This window comes from Dendropsophus ebraccatus, chromosome 3 (assembly GCF_027789765.1).
Source record: "Dendropsophus ebraccatus isolate aDenEbr1 chromosome 3, aDenEbr1.pat, whole genome shotgun sequence".
NCBI lineage: Eukaryota > Metazoa > Chordata > Amphibia > Anura > Hylidae > Dendropsophus > Dendropsophus ebraccatus.
The window spans coordinates 93,989,104-94,005,415 of record NC_091456.1 but is presented as its reverse complement, the minus strand read 5'-3'; the positions used below and the strand labels follow the sequence as shown (position 1 = coordinate 94,005,415).

At 42.3% G+C, this 16,312-nt stretch overlaps 1 protein-coding gene across 8 annotated transcripts in view; it reads left to right on the top strand.

Moving 5' to 3' along the window:
* Positions 1-16,053, top strand: part of GATAD2A (GATA zinc finger domain containing 2A) — an 81,284-nt gene extending 65,231 nt beyond the window's left edge. For 6 of the 8 annotated variants that reach the window (XM_069962232.1, XM_069962237.1, XM_069962239.1 and 3 more), the window contains 6 exons: positions 311-499; positions 3,645-3,909; positions 4,046-4,332; positions 6,239-6,419; positions 6,929-6,997; positions 13,920-16,053. In XM_069962232.1, coding sequence (XP_069818333.1) covers positions 311-499; positions 3,645-3,909; positions 4,046-4,332; positions 6,239-6,419; positions 6,929-6,997; positions 13,920-14,047 — 1,119 coding nt within the window. In that variant the 3' untranslated portion in view covers positions 14,048-16,053. The remainder of the gene's footprint in view (positions 1-310; positions 500-3,644; positions 3,910-4,045; positions 4,333-6,238; positions 6,420-6,928; positions 6,998-13,919) is intronic. The other 2 variants (XM_069962234.1, XM_069962233.1) reach the window with 2 other exon arrangements.
* The last annotated feature ends 259 nt before the right edge of the window (positions 16,054-16,312 follow it).

Below are 16,312 nucleotides of genomic sequence, written 5' to 3'. Positions count from 1 at the left end.
AGCTGCAAGTGCGGTGCCAGGGAGGAAATTGAGTGGAGGAAAAGACCAGGAGCACGGAGAGGTTATGTAAACTGTTTGAGCAAAGGCTAACTATGTGCAGTTCTTGCTAAACGATTATCTGTCCGTGTAATAGGCCCAGTAAGCGCCGATTTAGCAGATCGTGCTCGCTTACAGTATTCGTCAGGCCCCCATCAATAGTTCAAGATTTCTCCCTCTTCACCCCAATTTGGTGTCTGTTGCTCCTTATCACATTATCTTTCCTTCTCACATTTTTCCCACTGTCTTCCCCCCCCCCCCCTTCCACCATCAGCCCATTTCTGTCTCTCCTCAGCAGATGCACAATATCAGACAACATCCAAGTACAGGCCCACCTCCATTACTACTTGCTCCTCGAGCATCAGTGCCCAATGTGCAGATTCAAGGTCAAAGGATCATCCAACAAGGACTTATTCGCGTAGCCAACGTGGCCAACACAAGCTTGCTGGTCAATATACCACAGGTTGGTAAATGCATATACATAGAGAAACTAATTGTTTCTTTACTCAACACTTAAAAGACAGTGTCATTGTATAGAGTGATTGTTCAGTGGCAACTACCTTTTGTCCCTATGCCCTCTTAAGCCTTATTCACACGGTTCGTAATTTTGTCCTCGGACCCGTTTTTTGATTTTGCAGATTCTCCAATAGATTTTAAACTTTTGGCATCAGTATAGTCCATGAAAAAAAATGCACATCTGCAATGTATATGTGTGTATAGTACGGTACAGATTCAACATTTACATAAGTGATAACGGATTGCGGATGCACCACAAACGCACAATCCGCATTTTTTAGCAGATTGTGAATGTTTGTAGCGAACAGAATATACTCACCAGAAATAAAAAAAAAAAACACAGACCATGTGAATAAGGCCTTAGGGTATATTAATGTTAAGCGATGTCCCTCTTTGAACCAAAACTGGACTCCTGTTGTGGACCATCAATACATTTTTTTGCAAGCTGTTTATTATTTATTTAGGTTGAACTTGATGGACTTTTGTTTGTCTTTATAAACCTTATAAGAGCTGAGCGAACCGGGCGATGTTCAGATTCTTATGAACCTGAACCTTTGGCATTTGAATCCCGTGGTCTTTATCGCCTTTTTATAATTTTTTTTCCGATATCTAATTTGAAAAAATCAGCAGTCTTGGTGTGTTTCTCTCCCCCCCCCTTCCTCCCCGTTACGTGGTTGACTGTGCGGAAACAGTGTTATGTTTTTATAGATCTGACGTGAAGGGCTTAAGGAAGTCAGTGACAGGATAGGCACCTGTCCGGATCACTGTCCCTGACAAGCGGGAAAAAAACATGTTGGGAATATTATTCCCACACATTGAATGGCATAAACTAAAAGAGAGGGGAAAAACACCAGGATTGCAGATTTTTTTTTTTTTTTTTTTTCAAATTCAGAAAATGTTTTACAAAAACCGATCCATATTTGTCTTTTACACAATATGATACCAATAAAAACTAGGGATCATGGTGCAAAAAATGACACCCCAACCAGCCCTGTTGGTGGAAAAGTAGAGGCATTATGGCTTTTTAAAGGTGAGGAGAGCACTGCTTCATTGTGACCTTGACATCCATGCATCAATGACCTTTGGTCATTATCCTCTTAGGGACATATGCCGTACCCATAAGTCATGTCTCCCTAAGAGGTGTTCAGAGGGGGGCCGCACTGTGACCCCGCTCTGAACTGCCGCGATCCCGACTGCTTTCTGCAGCATGGGACCGCGCCTATTAGTGGGAGCGGTCCAATCGCCGCTCCCGCTAATTAACACCGTTGGATGCAGCTGTCAAACATGACAGCTGCATTTAACAGTGTTAAATGCAGCCCATCCCTGGTGTCTAGTGGCGGATCTCCCCTAAACTGAAACATTGTAATGAAAAGCGATCAAAAAATCGCATATACGCAATGAAGGTACCAATAGAAAGAACACATCATGATGCAAAAAATGACACCTCATACAGCCCCATAGACCAAAGGATAAAAGCGTTATGAGCCTGGGAATAGAGAGATTTTAGGGAACTTTTTTTGCTGTAGAAGGTTTTATTTTTTTTAAAAGCCATCAAATAATATAAAAGTTATGCAAGTTGCATATCATTTTACTCGTACCGACTTGAGGAACATGTATAACATGTCAGTTTTTCCATAGTACAAACAGCGTAAAAACGAAAAAAAGAAAGAATTGCGTTTGTTTTTCAATTTCACCGCGCACATAATTTTTTTTCTTGTTTCGCAGCATATTTTATGCAAAAATTAAGTCTGCCATTGCAAAGTACAATTAGTGACGCAAAAAATAAGGGCTCATGTGGGTTTCTAGGTGAAAAAATGCAACTGCTATGGCCTTTTAACCCATAGCTGCACCAGGACGTTATTGAACGTCCTCGTGCCGCTATGGGAGTTCAGAGGGGGGTCGCGCGGCGACCCCCCCTCTGAACTGCCGCGATCCCGGGTGCCGCATGTAGCCCGGGATCGCGGCTATTAGCGGGCACGGTCCGATCGCCGTGCCCGCTAATTAAGTACTTAGAAGCAGCTGTCAAAGTTGACAGCTGCTTCTAAATACTTGCTGATATGCATCCCTGGTGGTCTAGTGGGGGGATCGCCCCCCTGCGGCGCGATTGCGGGGGGGCGATCCCCGCATCCATCCCGGGCCGGGGTCTGCTCCGTAATGGCGCTGATCCCGGCTCGACATTCTATTGCTTTTGGCTGCAGCAGCCAAAAGTAATAGAACACCGATCTCATGGATTCATGCAGTATAACTATACTGCATGGATCTCTATGAGAGATCAGAGTGCATATACTAGAAGTCCCCCAGGGGGGCTTCTAGTATATGTGTAAAGTAAAAGAAAAATGTATTTTTAATAACACAAAATCCCCTCCCCTAATAAAAGTCTGAATCACCCCCCTTTCTCCATTTTATAAATATAAATAAATAAATTAATAAACAAACATGTTTGCTATCGCCGCGTGCGTAATCGCCCGAACTATTAATTAATCACATTCCTGATCTCACACGGTAAACGGCGTCAGCGCAAAAAAAAATCCCAAAGTGAAAAATTGCACATTTTTGGTCGCATCAAATCCAGAATAATTGTAATAAAAAGCGATCAAAAAGTCATATATGCGCAATCAAGGTACCGATAGAAAGATCACATCATGGCGCAAAAAGTGACACCTCACACAGACCCATAGACCAAAGGATAAAAGCGCTATAAGCCTGGGAATGGAGCGATTTTAAGGAACATATATTTTCTTTAAAGGTTTTAATTTTTTACAAGCCATCAAATCAAATAAAAGTTATACATGTTACATATCGTTGTAATCGTAACAACTTAAGGAACATATATAACAAGTCAGTTTTACCCCAGGGCGAACATAGTAAAGGGCTCCGCCCTTAAGATAAGAGATTAAACAGTGACTAGATGGCTCTAGTTTCCTATGACTCAAAAGTTTACTTTAGTGTTTCAATTAACATTAAGGTAATATATTGACCACCTATACATTTGGGTAAAATTCATACCTATTAACTCCTCTGAGAAGTTAGTTTATAGCCTCCTAACATATTTCAAATCTTTTTTTTTTTTTTTTTTTTTTTTCTTTTTCAAGGCATCCCCAACTTCGTTGAAGGGCTCAGCTGGAACAACCGGAAATGCCACCAGCATCTCAAGTGGTAATGCTAATGACTCTCCTGCTAGTCGGCAGGCAGCTGCCAAGCTTGCTCTACGTAAGCAGTTGGAGAAAACCTTGCTCGAGATTCCTCCACCCAAACCACCTGCTCCAGAACTTAACTTCCTTCCAAGTGCAGCCAACAATGAGTTCATCTATCTAGTAGGACTGGAGGAGGTAGTGCAGAACCTGCTGGAAACCCAGGGTAAGATTAAATGAAAGTAAAAAATAGTTTGGTATCTATGGAGTGCTTCTCTGTAGTGGTGTGGTATGTTTAATCTGTTAAATTAACTCTCCATTGATATATTACCCTATAATGAATAAAACTGTCGTCCTTACAGGTAAAACTGTGCCACCACCTGCATCTCATGAGCCTTATAGTTGTGCCCAATGCAAGACTGACTTCACTAGCCGCTGGAGGCAGGAAAAGAATGGGACCATCATGTGTGATGTTTGCATGACTTCTAACCAAAAGAAGGCCCTGAAGGCTGAGCACACTAACCGACTGAAGGCTGCCTTTGTCAAAGCTTTGCAACAAGAGCAAGAGATTGAGCAGCGAATACTGCAGAGCTCTTCCCCTGCACAGATTAAATCAGAACATTCTGTTCAACACCACTCTCTGAAACAGGTGAGCAAATGGTTACAATGAAAAGAAAATGACAAAAGAAATAGGAGAAAATTAATTTGAACTTTCCATAACAAGTACTTTGTAGCAAAGCTGGAAAAATTGCTAAAAGGTCATTCGGTGTCCTGGCATTATCAGACCCTCCCTGACCATTTGATTAATGATTGTGCAGAGTGCCCATAAACCTCACTGCCAGATTGGGAGAACTGTGTGGCTGTTCATAGCTGCACATTTCTTTCTAACTCCTGCATTGGCACTGATCTGTCTCCACAGTGTTGGTCAGGTAGAGAAGCAGAAGCCTGGAGAGGTATATATGCTATTAAACTACCACTTAAAGGGAATCTGTCAGCACCTTTTCTTGGTCTGAGGTGCCCACAGTGTGAGGAAGGTCTGTGTGTTGTAGTGGCGTCTCATACCTCTGTTTTTCCGATCGGTCCTGTAGTTTCTGTAATTCATCTTCATAAGTGTCAAAGAGGGGGAGTGGTGATGGCTTCGTGCCGCACTTCGGCCCGCCTCACCACTCCCCCTCCCAGCTTGTATTGAATATTCATGGAGCCGGCCTCCTGGCGTCGTCATCAGTATCTTCCTTGTTCTGTAAAGTGCACGCACGCTCCCACGGCGATTCGCGCATGCGCCGTAGTGCATCGGACCGGCACTGAACGAAGCTATTGAGGGCATAGGCATTAGCCCTCAGTGCGCCTGCGCCGCTCCAACGCGCTACGGCGCATGCACGAATTGCCGTGGGAGCGTGCGCGCACTTCACAGAACAAGGAAGATACTGATGATGTCGCCAGGAGGCTGGGGGACCGGCTCCATGAATATTCAATACAAGCTGGGAGGGGGAGTGGTAAGGCGGGCCGAAGTGCGGCACAAAACCATCACCACTCCCCCTCTTTGACAGAGGTATGAGACGCCACTACAACACACAGACCTTCCTCACACTGTCAGCACCTCAGACCAAGAAAAGGTGCTGACAGATTCCCTTTAAAGGGGTACTCCGGCTAAGCTTACTTTTGTAAAAAGTTCTTACTCCAGAAGTACCACAGCACAGAGCTGTGCTGTACTCACGCAATAAGCGAGAGTACAGCCGACAGGACAAAGCCATAATCTCGCTTATTGTGAGTGTACGGCAAAGTGCTGTCTGAAGAGGAGGGTGGCACAGCCTGGAAACGAGACGTCCACTGCAGCAGATGTCATGGCACAGAATGGCTGCGCTGGGGCGCAGCCATGCCACAACGGCACACTTCAGGCGGCAGAGCTGTATACAACAGTAAACTCGGCCGGAGTACCCCTTTAAAGGATGCAAACCTATGACCAGACTAACGTGGCAATCGCATGACAAATTCAGGTCTGATTTTAGCACTATGAGGTATGCGGGGATCTGCTGTCAGTAATTAATGTGTATACATCCATCTACACAGAAAGATTATCTGACGGATTGTTTCCGGCTTTGGCTTCAAATCTTTGGAAGATAGACTATAAACAGAGATCAGGTCATAAAGGAAAGCCTGAGATTTTTCCTCTTTTTAGAATCCATTCCTGGCTTTGGCTTCAAATCTTTGGCAGATAATCTGTCAGATAATCTTTCTGTGTAAATGGACCCTTAAACATTCTACACACAACAATTTTACTATAAAGTGGCCAACCCCTTTAAGTATAGAGCATAATTGTGGTACAGATTGTATCATAGAAGCATGGGAGCGTCCGTAACTTTTAAGAATCCGTACTTTTTCCATAGGGACGCATACATCTACATAGTAGTTGTACATTAAGTACAAAACAGTAGGATATATTTAGAAGACCATTTACAAAGTTGTCTTTTTTTTAAATGCATCTGAGCTATTTAATTAAATGCTTGAAAAGCTGGACACATGCTTTAAACGTCATTCTATAATGTTTCTCTCTTAAGAGCCCCACACCAATATCCCGTGGTTTATCAGGGACCACCCGAGGCGTGCTGCATACGTTCCCACCTACGACCAAACTGCCTAATGCAGCCACCCTTGCCAACAGATCTGTAAAACCCGGAGAGCATCCTGTGAACAAAACTAATCTGGCATCTGGAAACTGGAAGAAATCAATGAATGCGGGTAGGTACAGAAGCCCTTCGACAGTGAAGTGACCCAGCTGTGAAACATTTCATAATTGTTTTTCACATATATATATATATAGTGGTATTGTTGGGTTAGTATGGGAAATATGAGTAGGATTCTTGTTGCTTTTGGTGGGCTGAAGGGTCATAGTCCATAGTATTTCTTGTTCTGGACATATATATGGTGGTGGTGCATACAATCTTTGATTAATATAGCATGCCCACAAATTATCATGTAAATAACTCACCTCACCTAGGTGAGCACTGCAGAACCCCTAATAAAAGTTGTTCCTTTTTAGTAGTCTATAATATATTTTTATATTTCTGTGTATCTCCCTCATGGGAAATGTATCTTTTCATGTAAATAAAAAAAAAAAACAGTCCATGTTATGTGAGCAGCAGATATCACATGCTGGTCCTATGAAAAGTAGTTTTATTCTTAATGTATTTCCCCTTTGGCTGTTACAGTATGTCATTGCATCAAATGGGTATAATTGTTTCCTATAGGGCAGACATCTAGTCAGAGAGTCATAGCGACACAACAATCAAAGAAACAATCAGTGGATATGCACAGGGGTAAGCAATATGGGTAATTTTGTTGCTGCAACAATTTTACCTGAATATATCATGCAGCATTTAAGTACCTTATTAGAGCAATGTATTATCTTTTTTTCTTTTCTTTTTTTTCTTTCATTTCTTTATTGCACAGATGGAGCAGGTAAATCTGTGATCCATCCTTTCCTTATTTGAAGTGTCCCTCTAAATCTGATCTCCTGCCTGTGCACAAGTCCTACGCTAATAATAGGCCCCACGCTTAGCACACATCAGGCATTTATATGGCTGCCTCCGCATTGTGTGATTATCTTTATCACTGGTGCCAGATCAGGCTGAAGATCAGAGTTGAAGAGACGCTATAGTGTGTACCTCAGCTTTTAACAAATTAAAAAAATTCCCAGGTTTGTTTGTTTGTATCCTTACAGCCACAGATTTGCAGTTATTTTTCTAGCTGTTGCCCCTGTGATTATCTGGATTATATATGTGCTTCTCTCTTGCTAAAATTGGCTGTGGATAATCATGCCAAAAACTATCCAAAAGACGTCCTGCATTCTACCATAAGAGAGGGTCTTATATATTTTTTTTCCTTAAGGAAAAAAAATGGACTAAGTTTTATTTTGGGGGGTAGGTCTTATTATATTTCACTTGTCTGTACAAATTTTCAAATTGAGGACAAATCTCCTGATGGGACTCTGAAGCGACTGAGCAGATTTTGCCCTGCTGTGGCAGGAGATAGGGGGCCTTTGTCCAAGACTGTTGGGAGCTATGGTATGGTTGGGAGCTATGGTAGGGCTTATTTTTTGAGTAGGGCTTAAAGGGAATCAATCACATTAAAAATGCCTATTAAGCTAGGAAATGTGCTGATAAATCACTCGGCACACTTCACATACATGTCCCTATATACTCTGTCCCTGGAAATTAAAATGTATAAACTTTTACAAATTGGCCCGCCGTATGTTAATCCCCCCACCCTAAGTAGTCATCTAGGAGGTGGGCTGTTTGAAGGTAGTCACGTCCCCTGGGTGATTCGGCAATGTAATCACGCCCCCCTTGGCGTGGGGGGCATTATTCAAACAGCTGTGACGTCATTAAGAGGCGTGCTGTAGCGCACATCGGCGCTCTCATCACGCTGCCTACAGCACAGAAGGGGACTCGCTGTACTGGGCATGTGCAGAGAATATCGGCACGCCTCTGTGTGCTACAGCATGTCACAGCTTCACTGGAGTTTGAAAAATGCCCCTAGAAGGTGACTACCTTCAAGCAGCCCACCACCTAGATGACTACTTAGGGGTGATTAACATACGGTGCGCCAATTTGTAAAAGTTTTTATACGTTTTAATTCGCAGGGACAGAGGATATAGGGACATGTATGGGAAGTTTGCTGAGTGATTTATCAGCACATTTCCCTAGCTTAAAGGAGAAGTCAGGCAAAAAAATTTATTGAAGTATTTTATTGACCCCCAAAAGTTATACAAATCACCAATATACACTTGTTATGGGAAATGCTTATAAAGTGCTTTTTTCCCTGCACTTACTACTGCATTAAGGCTTCACTTCCTTTTTAAAGAGAACCTGTTAGCCAGGAGACCACTGAAAAATCAACCCTACCCCTGGATAAAGCATTGAATAATTACCCTCTCCTGCTGGTGACGCTCTGGATGCTGATCTTATCCCTGATAAATTGCTGCTACTCCTTTTTGTCCTTTTATTATGGTAATGAGCAGAGATTGTTCCGCTGTCCAGAGGAAATAACTGCAGGAAATCCCTGCCCACAAGCTTCATTTGCAAAATGTTTAGATTACATGTCAGTAGTTATATGTCCTGCTGTACTGGCATCTTTAATTTCTTCAGGATGCGGCTATTCTGGGCCTTGAGGACATGCATTTATAAAAAATTTTTTTTTTTTTTAGAGCATTCACAGTGCTGTATAAGTGATGAACCTACTGGTTTTAAGTACTCTTATACCAAAATATAGTTTGCTTTATACGTTAATATATTTGCGTATTAGAACAACTTTTTAAATAGTGTTTATCATATAAAGAGGCATAGAATTTAGTTTCTCTTGTCTTGGCTGTGAGCACCCCCCCTCCTTTTAAACAGCGTAAATATCAGTCAGCATCTTAAGTGGATACCCTGGTTGCATTAAAAACCCAGCTTTGATATATCAGTTTAGAACCTGCTTCAAAATGTATCTTTTATTGGCCGCACATCTCTGTGTGTAAAGGCTGTATTACATGGTCCGATGTATCAGGGTATACGACCTGTCAGCTCTTTTCCAGCTCACAAGCAGCGTGGCTGGTAAGTATGCACTGCTTGTGATCTGGAAACTAACAGCACATTAGGGATGTCACGATACGACAATTTTGAGTTCGATACCGATACCAGCTATTTTTATTGCGATACTCGATATCAGTTCGATACTTTAATAAAGTTTGGGAAAAAAATTCTGAAAAATACAAATGTAATGACCCCCGCCCAGACTGCGGATATGATGCTGGGATACATACTACCTTGTGCACAACAAATCCCAACATACCTGCTGGGAGTTGTGCACAAGGAGGTATGCTGGGAGTTGCAGTTGTGCAGCAGACCCCGACCCCAAGTCCTGGACCGGATCTATTGCCACTTTATCGGTGGGCCCCCAGGGGGGCATGAACTGCCACTGCAATGGCTCATGGAGGGGAGGGGGATAGATGAAGGACCGCTGCACACTGGCAGGTCCCAGGCACACCATGGCAGCCCCAAGTGTATAGGGGATACTGATCATACACTATGGCAGCCCCTCAGTGTGTTCGGGGCTCCTGATAAATCACCATTGCAGCCTCCTGTGTGTAGGTGGCTCCAATAGGGCCTTGTCATTGTTATGATGCTGCCCTGCAACAGGCACAGGAGGCGGAGCTTAGAGGAAGGTGTATGCCCACCAGGGGTGTCTCAGTCTGTCAATAACAGAGAGCAGGTCATCCCAGGCCACCCCTGCAGCGTGTGGAGAGCAGTACCGCAGACATGTCTGTGTGTAGTTTGTACAGCTGCAGTCATTCTTAATGTACAGCGAGCACAGCGCTAACCTTTCTCCCCGGCTAAGACCAGCATTCCAAGGGTGACAGACGTTCTCCTTGCCTCAGTGCTGGTGATCAAGTGTCCTGTACCAGTGGCACCACATCTATCACTTGCTGTTGTTCCCGGGAGGACCGTGTCTCCTGCAGTGCTTCCTGTTTGTCTGTCCTCCCCTGTGCCGCTGCTGTCTCTCCCACTTTCTGTCCGTGCCTCCTCGGTCCCAGTTAACCCTCTCCGTGCGCTTATCACTCTTTCTTCACCTCTGCTGCACCCCTGGAGCTCATCTGGAGAGGTCAAATGCCTCTGTTCGTTGTGACAGCGGCATGTACTGAGTAAAACAGCCGGCACTGGCCACCGCTGTGTGTCGGCTATTTGAAATTCACGCTGCTGTGAGCAGATGGTGTGCGAGCTGAGGAGGGGGCGGCACACAGAGAACATGGCCGGCGCTCAGCTAGCCGCCGGCCGTGTTCTCTGTACTATACTTTATGTTGAGCTTCCCAATAGTGCAGCTTTAACATAAAGTATCGATACCAGGAAATCCTGGTACTGAATCTGTTTGGTTTTTTTTCCCGGAATATCGATAGTAGTGATATTTCGGTGTATCGTGCATCACTACAGCACATATATGGATATATCTGTGTTGGCCGTTTCCATGGCTGCACGAATGATAGTCATCATGCAGCCCATCCACTCAATTTCTTGTGCCATGTGAAGGCACTGCAAACAATCAACGGTCTCACTGATAGTTGCTCGTTTGTGTCCGAGATACCTGTTAATGTAAATGGACCCTAGTATCCTCTGGCTAAAGTAAGCTGCAATTCACTTTTCTAACTACTGAAAATGTCTGATAACTGTCAGAGAGAAGCAAATAATACCTCTTTAGGGTGCGTTCACACCTACAGGATCTGCAGCAGATTTGATGCTGTGTTCAGTTATTTAAATGAAATCTGCTGCAGAAAATCAGCTGCAGATCCTGTAGGTGTGAACGCACCATTAGGGTACGTTCACACTTAACGGATCCGCAGCAGATTTCATTTAGATAACTGAACACAGCATCAAATCTGCACCAACAAATCTGCTGTGGATCCTGTAGGTGTGAACGCACCCTTATGCTTCCAAAATATAGAAAAATGCCTTTATCCTTTGGTACAATTTGTCAGAAGCGTTCCCAAGCCCCTGAAGAGCTGGTAGCTGTAATGCTCCTTTGCTCCCCTTCCCATCCATACTTACCCATGCCTGTTAGTTGACTTCCACCACTTGGCACTGCTAAGCTTAGCACTTCACATCTCACACCTGCAAGCAATTTCTATACACCTCATTACTTCAGGGGCTTGGAACCACCTTTTTGATGTATTGCACCAGAGAAAAAGCATTTTTCTTTGTTCTAGAAGTACAGTTAGGCCAATGACACTTGTAGTACCTTTCATATGTCTAACTGGGTAAGCAGTTTAGAATGTAAATTGCAGGTAACAGATTCACTTGTAGGGTATAAACCCACACACCGTATACACAGCAGATACGCAACAAATACGCAGCAAATACGCAGCAGATTTGTTGGTACAGATTTGATGCTGTGTTCAGTTATTTAGATCTAATCTGCTGCGTATTTGCTGCGTGTTTGCTGCGTATTTGCTGCGTATCGCAGCAGTAAATACGCTGCTTATACGGTGTGTGGGTTTATACCCTTAGGCTATATTCACACTACGTATATTTGAGGCTGTATAGCAACCAAAACAAGGAATGGATTGAAAACACAGAAAGGCTCTGTTTACACAATGTTGAAATTGAGTTGATGGCCGTCATGTAATGGCAAATATTTGCTGTTATTTTAAAACAACGGCTGCTGTATTGAAATAATGGCAGTTATTTACCGTTATATGGCGGCCATCCACTCAATTACATTATGTGAACAGAGCCTTTCTGTGTTTTCAATCCACTCCTGGTTTTGGTTGCTATGAGGACCTGACATGAGGACCAAATACAGCCTCAAATATACATAGTGTGAACCAGGAGTGGATTAATAACACAGAAAGGATCTGTTCACACAATGATGTAATTGAGTGGATGGCCGCCATATAACAGTAAATAACTGCCATTATTTCAATACAACAGCCGTTGTTTTAAAATAACAGCAAATATTTGCCATTTAACCCCTTAAGGACAGAGCCAATTTGGATTTTTGCGGTTTCGTTTTTTCCTCCTTGTGCTTAAAAGGCCATAGCACTTGCATTTTTCCACCTAGAAACCCACATGAGCCCTTATTTTTTGCGTCACTAATTGTACTTTGCAATGACAGGCTGAATTTTTGCATAAAGTACACTGCGAATCCAGAAAAAAAATAAATGTATGGTGAAATTGAAAAAAAACAAACGCATTTTGTTTATTTGGGGGAAATGTGTTTTTACGCCATTCGCCCTGGGGTAAAACTGACTTGTTATATATGTTCCTCAAGTCGTTACGATTAAAACGATATTTAACATGTATAACTTATATTGTATCGGATGGCCTGTAAAAAATTCAAACCATTGTCAACAAATATACGTCCCTTAAAACCGCTCCGTTCCCAGGCTTATAGCGCTTTTATCCTTTGGTCTGTGGGGCTGTGTGAGGTGTCAGTTTTTGCGCCATGATGTGATCTTTCTATCGGTACCTTGATTGCGCATATACGACTTTTTGATCGCTTTTTATTACAATTTTTCTGGATTTGATGCGACCAGAAATGCGCTATTTTGCACTTTGGGATTTTTTTGCGCTGACGCCATTTACCGTACGAGATCAGGAATGTGATTAATTAATAGTTCGGGCGATTACGCACGCGGCGATACCAAACATGTTTATTTACTTTTATTTATAACCTGGGAAAAGGGGGGTGATTCAGACTTTTATTAGGGGAGGGGGCTTTTTACTATTAACAAAAATTTTTTTTTAACTTTTACACTAGGGGACTTCTAGTATAAGTGCACTGATCTCTCATAGAGATCTCTGCAGCATAGATATGCTGCAGAGATCCATGAGATAGGCACTCGTTTACTTCCGGCTGCTGCATCTTGGAGCGGTCCCCGGCCGGCTTCAGAAACTGAGATCGCTCCTCCCGGGATAACATCCCGGAGGAGCGATCTCCTCCACTAGACACCAGGGAAGTGCTGCAGTCGGTAATCGGATGCAGCTGTCATGTTTGACAGCTGCATCTGATTACTGTATTAGCGGGCACGTCGATCGGACCGTGCCCGCTAATACCGGCGGTCCCGGGCTACAAGCGGCACCCGGGACGGCCGCGGTTCAGAGCGGGGTCGCCGCGCGGCCCCGCTCTGAACGTCCTTAACGGCATCAGGGCGTATACGCCCTATGTCGTTAAGGGGTTAATGGCGGCCATCCACTTAATTTCAACATTGTGTGAACAGATCCTTTCTGTGTTTTTAATCCACTCCTGGTTTTGGTTGCAATATGAGGACCACAATACTTACTGAAATATACCTAGTGTGAACCCAGGCTTAGAATATATACATCATGAAGCTTAAAGGGGTAGTGCGGCTTTAGAAAATTATTCACTGAATAACACACATTACAAAGTTATACAACTTTGTAATGTATGTTATGTTAGTGAATGCCCCACCCCCCACCCCCGGAAGTGTAGTGCACTATACATACCTGATTCGTGTTGACCCCGGCCGCAAGACATTTGAGTTTTATGTATCTGAATGAGATTTACTGAAATTGGTTCATAAGGTTAAAATGACCCTATTAACATTTATGGCACTGACTGTTAGAGGCAGAAATATCTACAACAATTCTGTCACATTTGGATATAACTAAATAGGTGGTGCGGTTGTGTGCAACATAATGATATAATCGTTTTCTTATCTTTCTCTATACCTTTGATGCATTACAGGAGGGACTTTAGCCTTTGTGAACCCTGGCCTCACTGTGCATAAGTCAACAGCCGTGGACCGCCAACGGGAATACCTCCTAGATATGATACCTTCCCGCTCAATCACCCAGTCCTCTACGTGGAAATAATGAATGCATCCTTCAGCAATGACAGACATAAAGACAAAAAAGAACTCAAACTTGGTGAACATAAGAAAGCAAGAAAGGACTTTTTCCAGATTAGTTCTTTCTCAAATAGGAGAGGAAGGGTGATCCTCTCTCATCACTTTTCCTCCTTTGCCATTTTCTACTACACATGGAATGCTTGGTAGTGACCTGCAGATGAGGTGTCTGTTGTGCTCTTACAGAAAGAAGTGCACAGGGAAAAAAGCCACTTCATTACCCCCTCCCTCCCCTTCAAATTTTCATCTAGACGGGCTTGACCACAGTTTGCCATGCTCCAGATATGTACTTTTCTGCATTCAGATCTAATTTCCCTAAATAAACTACAATACCCTCTACTAAGGCATCAGATTTTTTCCAAGGTGTGTTTTTGAAGATGTAACTGGATTATTACTATTTTTTTTTTTTTTTATCTTCTTCTAGGTATTGGTATTTCTCATGGCTGCATTTATCAGGTCCTTTTCTGATTCTGGGGCAGAACAGATCCAGTCAGAACAAAAGCATTTTGTTAATGCAACAAATATAGTTTATATTTAAATAAATCTATGAAAAATATTGCATTTATGCCCTACAGAGGTTTTTCGCTGTGGGTTGTCCAGCCACATGGAAATTATCAGAAGGATGTTTCCACGATAAAAGAATTTCCTCTTGAACCCAGTTTGTATGGTTTTTCACTGGACGCAAGTTTGTGAAGGTTTGGAGGATATAAATGAGGTAGATTTGTACCTCATGCTTAGGTAAATGCTGCATTGTTCAGGACTTTTATTCTCTCTTCAGGCTGTATCAGTGGCTTCCCTCTCTACTGGCTTTGGAAAAAAAGAAGAAAACAAACAAAAACTTTGTAACAATAAAAACTAAAGCCAAGTGGGGACAGTCTTTTTTTTCGTCTATCCACTGTATCCTCACAATGAAGTGCCCCTTTAATATATATGAAGCTTCTATTTCAGGAAAGTGGAAGCAATCGATTGGCTGAGAAAACAAAAGTACACCACCTCACTCCTCCCCTATCAAATATTGTTCTTTTAATCCTCTTTCTGTTGTGTGGATATCAACGTTTAGATACTTTTTGATATATGCAGTTGCTTAGGGGTTAGGCTATATATATATTTTTGTTTTGTTTTGTGGGCGGGAAGGGAGACTTTGTTTGTATAAAAGGAAAAAAATAGAATTTAAACTTGAGACTGTGTGTATGATAAAACTAGCCGAATGAGAGAATATTATATATATATTTTTTTTTCCATTCCAAAACGTGCGGCTATTTTCAGGGGAAGGTTTACTTGTATCTTTTTTTTTTTTTTTTTTTTTTTTTTTTTTTTCCCCCTCTGCTGCAAAGCAGGTATTATGTTAATGATTTTTAACATAATTTGTTGCCCCCCCCCCTTCAGTCTTTAGCAATAAGCACCAATTTATTTAAATACTGTTCAGCATCCTTTGCAATGTACTAAAGTGTAGGGGTGCTTTTACTAGGTAATCTGACCCCTGAAAATGCACCTCAGTAGCGTGTTTTTTTTTTTTTTTTTAATGAGAAGAGTCCCATGATTGTATTCTCTACAAGTATATATTTATTCGATTACCTGTACATTTTTTTCCTTTTTTTTTTTTTTTTTTTTAATCTTCCCCATAGGAGAGCTTCCCTTAGAAATAAACTTATTTTGTTGCTCATGTCTCTCCTAAATGAGGACAAAAATGGTTTAGGAAACAATTTATTTAAATGTTCTTAGCTGCTCTTATGACTTCCCTATTTTGTTCCCTAAGAGGACACTTTCCTAGGTTTTTTTTTTGTCTTTTGTTTAAACTCTGTACACCTAATTTTTGGTGGTACAAGTTTTTTTTTGACTGGGGTAAAAGCATATTGTGTGTGAGCCTGCCAGAATGCGTGGGATTCCCATCACCTGATAGAACTAGCCGTTTCTATTTAATCACACTGGCCAGAACCGCATTTCTGAATAATATTAATAAATAACTAAGCCAACTACATTTTCTTTGTCCTTTTGTTGGGGAACTGGGACTTGGCTTTTTATTTCTGAAATTTGTAATGTATGTATATGGCAGGTGTTAAAGGGTTATCCTGGATATATAAAATTTTCAATATAAAGCGAAGTTAACACACAGTATTTTTGCTCAGTATTTTGCAACAAACACCAGGAGTGGCTTGAAACACAGAAAGGCTATGTTCACTAACTGATGAAATTGAGTGGGTGGCCGTCATTTAATTGCAAATAACGACCGTTG